Below are 3,834 nucleotides of genomic sequence, written 5' to 3'. Positions count from 1 at the left end.
TCTCAAGCCTTTTTATTCATAGAAAGACCATTTTGGGAAGAAATGCTTTAATTTTTTGTGTTGTATGTTGATGACGTGGTAAAATCCAATTCAATCATATCAAAATGGATGAATATGATTTCATGAATTTCATGGTAGAGTTATAAGAACTCTAGAGGATGTTAATCCAAGAACATTGAAAAAGATACTCACTTGCATCACTAGGTTACATGTGAGGCAAGAATGATTGATCAGAGATACATGAACGGCCCTTGGTAATAAATAGCCTCGGATGGATTGTTTATCTCACTATGATGAACGAGATAGACTAATTAAACATTAACTCAAAGTTTAATTAAGCTTAAAAAGCTTAGCTCTTGATGCAAAGGTCAGTGCATGTTTAGTTGCTTCATCAAATCTCCTTATGTACAACACCCTGTTGATTGCAGTGCAGTGAGTTGGAAATTTATATGATTATAGAATGCAAGTCTCCAACCACATCGGTTTACAATTTTTCTTTTTCATGTAGACTAAAACTTTTCTAAATTGTTGATATGATTTGATAGAGGAGTAGTTCATTTATATGTTCCTGTTGGATTTCCTCAAATTATTTTGACCAAACAGTCAAGGTATTGGCTGGCATATTGGGGCCACCCTTGCATTAATCAATCTAGGTGAATCATTGTGAAACTGTGAAAGTGGCCGGTGTGGAGGGGTAAATAAATACTAATGTTAGGACAACAGTTTTCATCATACTTTTTTTTTTTTTTTTGCCTTGGTCTATCACTCACATTACTTTAATTATGCACCAATCACCATAAACCATATCAAACACTTACGAAAATTGCAGTCTCCCTATATTTATTGTGTAAACAAAACAAGAGAGATTCATTAAGAAATATAGGGCACCCCCACCGCAGTTGGTATTAATAAGGATAAGGTGCATGTGATGTAACTTTTTCCTTTTGCAATACACAACCTGAAAGCAAGTTCCAGGATCAAATGGGCCTACCCCAATTGCTTTCGTGAGAGGGAAAATCCCCATTAGAAAAAGGAAAAAGAAAAAAAAGGAAGCAGCAAAGGAGAAAGCAAAAGGCTATAAAGAAAAGAACAACACATATAGAAAGAAGAAGGACATGGAGGAGATGATGGTGATGATGATGATCAGTAGCCCAGAAAATCCCAGAAATGAATCCATTTCTTCTGAGCCCATCACCACCTCCACTTGCCCCAGCTGGAAACTTTATGAAAATCCTTTTTATTATTCTCAGCATCATCAACATAATCAACAACAACAATGTCATAGTAACAAGCACCTTCATCACCTACACCTTCCTTGTTCTACACGTAAGATTGCTGCCTCATTCTGGGATTTAACCTTATTCAAGCCCATCATGGAGTCTGAGCTTGAATTTGCTCGAGCCCAGATCATGGAACTGAAGGCTGAGCTTGAATATGAACGTAAGGCACGAAAGAAGGCAGAGTCAATGAATAAGAGGCTGGCTAAAGAGCTTGCTGAGGAGAGAAGAGGAAGAGAAGCAATAGGGAGGGTGTGTGAAGAGCTTGCCAGAGAAATTTCATCAGATAAAGCTGAGATGAATAGGATGAAGAGAGACTTGGAAGAAGAGAGAAAGATGCTAAGGATGGCTGAGGTGTTGAGGGAAGAGAGAGTTCAAATGAAACTTACAGAGGCAAAGATTCTCTTTGAAGAGAAGCTGTCAGAATTGGAAGACTCTACAAGGATGCAAATTGAGAGTTCACCTTCCAAGTTAAAGGAAAAGAATCAAGAAGCTGATAATCCACTAGGAACTACCACCACTGCTTCGAATGATGTTGCTTCTTTTTCAAGGAAATTTAAACACTTGGTCTTGAATGAGAAATCGGCTCGCAATGACTATAGTAGTGGTGTTGATTCAAGGGAGTCCGCAAGATTGGTTTTTGACGAGAAATCAGCTTATTCTGACAATAATGGTGTTGATACAAGAGAATCTACAAGGCTGGTCTTGGGTGAGAAAGTTTGGAACAATAATGGTGGTGGTGTTTCATTCATGACAGTTCAGAGAAAAGCTTCTCCAGAACCTGAGAATCCTCATATAAAGAGAGGGATCAAAGGGTTTGTTGAATTTCCACGAGTTGTTCGAGCAATTGGATCCAAAAGTAGACATTGGGGTACAAAGCTGGAGTGTCAAAAGGCTCAGCTAAGGATTTTACTCAAACAAAGGAATCCCAATCCAATCCAGCAATCCTATTATGAGCTGAAGATATGAATGTCTTTTGTTCCCACCTCTCTGCATCTTGATTAATTTTGTTTGTTCTTCATGTGTAATTCTTATTATTGTTAGTTTGTTATGATTTTGCAATAGGGCCACAACCCAGTACCCCAAATTTATTGGTTTGAACAGTCATAAGAATGGAGTAAATATGTTTTGATTTTGTATCAGTTGAAAGTGTGGTTATGTAAGAATAGAAGTATTTTGTTCAAATGTCTGTGAATATTAAATACAGTGAAGTGTTGCTTTTGATCTGAGCAAGTGTTATTGCGAGATCCTTTAGATAGGCTCATTTGTTGAATTCTGAAGACACCTGCACATGTACTGATGTGCATGCTTGACCTTCACCACAAGTGGTGGTGGCCCTTGACAAGTCTCAACAAGGTATAACTAAACAATTTTGATAGAAGCGTTGAAATCTCTAGGAAGGAAAATGTCTCAAGTTTCTTATGATTTTATTGTAAAAGCAAAATCACAATAAATGTGATGAGTGTCACTAATAATTTTTTTTTTTTAATAATAGTGAGCCCATTGTCAAAACTCCTAATTTTTTTGTTGCTAATTCAATAGTTGAGGGAAAAAGGACCTGAATGTCTTTATTGTAAACACCACTAGGTGCCAAGCAATTCGGGTACAAGACTCTTGGCGTCAAGAGTCCTTTTAACTTGATGACATTGTCTAGTTTTTTTATGGTGAACATCTGGGTTTAAATCCCCTCATCCTCACTTATTATATGCACCCAAACACACACACACACACACACACACACACACAAATAAATAATTCAAACGTTTATTTATTATATTGTTAAAATGACACCAATCACATTAATTAATATGTCAAATTGTAATTCTCTTATAATACAGTTGATAGTAACTTTTTTTTTTTTTTTAATTTATTGAACCCCTAACATCACTCAAAAAGAAATAAATTATTGAAAAGAAATTGAGAATAAAATTGCTTATGGCTCATGAGTAGCTACAAACAAGTTGAGTGTTAAAAGTTCAAAATTGCTCTTTTAAGTTTTGAGTACAAGCCAAGCTCGAGCTTATTATCAACCTAGATTACATGTTTAAGTTTAATTCATTTTCTTATCGAATAAGCTCGAACTTATTCATGAGTTCAGGCTTGTCTTGAAGCTGATTTTGAGGATATTGAGCCTATGTTACTTCGTGATATGATGTATGTCTTATTTTGTCATTGGATAAAAAATAAGTAAATAAATTAAACCAATCTTGATTCTTTTTCTGATGATTCGTGTAACTTGTTTCTACCAAGAAACGATATCCTCTTTTTTTAGCTAGAAAAAGAAAACGAGTCTTTTGGCTAAAAATTGTAAAAAATGGAGTTTATTATTGTTATATATACTGTTCAAAGTTATTTAGCAAAATGAGGAGAGGAAAATTGAATTTCGATAATGAGATTACCGAAATTCTTGTCCTGCCCTCACTCGCGAGCCTGCCCGTGAAGTGCCCAAAATGCTGAAATGAAAAACCAATTGTGGCAATGGCATTGCCGAAAATGGGAGGAAAAAAAAAATTTGTGGCAACCAAGTTGCCGAAAATGGAGGGGGGAAAAAAAATTC

The 3,834-nt window shown here is 35.9% G+C and overlaps 1 protein-coding gene across 1 annotated transcript; it reads left to right on the top strand.

Moving 5' to 3' along the window:
* The first annotated feature begins 921 nt into the window (after window positions 1-921).
* On the top strand, window positions 922-2,503 carry LOC142608184 (protein BRANCHLESS TRICHOME). Its single transcript, XM_075779903.1, has one exon. The coding sequence runs from the start codon at window positions 1,116-1,118 to the stop codon at window positions 2,244-2,246; it is 1,131 nt and encodes a 376-aa protein (XP_075636018.1). The 5' UTR covers window positions 922-1,115; the 3' UTR covers window positions 2,247-2,503.
* Window positions 2,504-3,834: the final 1,331 nt, after the last annotated feature.

This window comes from Castanea sativa, chromosome 1 (assembly GCF_040712315.1).
Source record: "Castanea sativa cultivar Marrone di Chiusa Pesio chromosome 1, ASM4071231v1".
Classification (NCBI taxonomy): domain Eukaryota; kingdom Viridiplantae; phylum Streptophyta; class Magnoliopsida; order Fagales; family Fagaceae; genus Castanea; species Castanea sativa.
This window is presented reverse-complemented; position numbering and strand designations above follow the sequence as displayed.

Coding starts and splice junctions, on each gene's coding strand:
- LOC142608184 (XM_075779903.1), top strand. CDS start 1,116: ATGGAGGAGATGATGGTGATGATGATGATCAGTAGCCCAGAAAATCCC.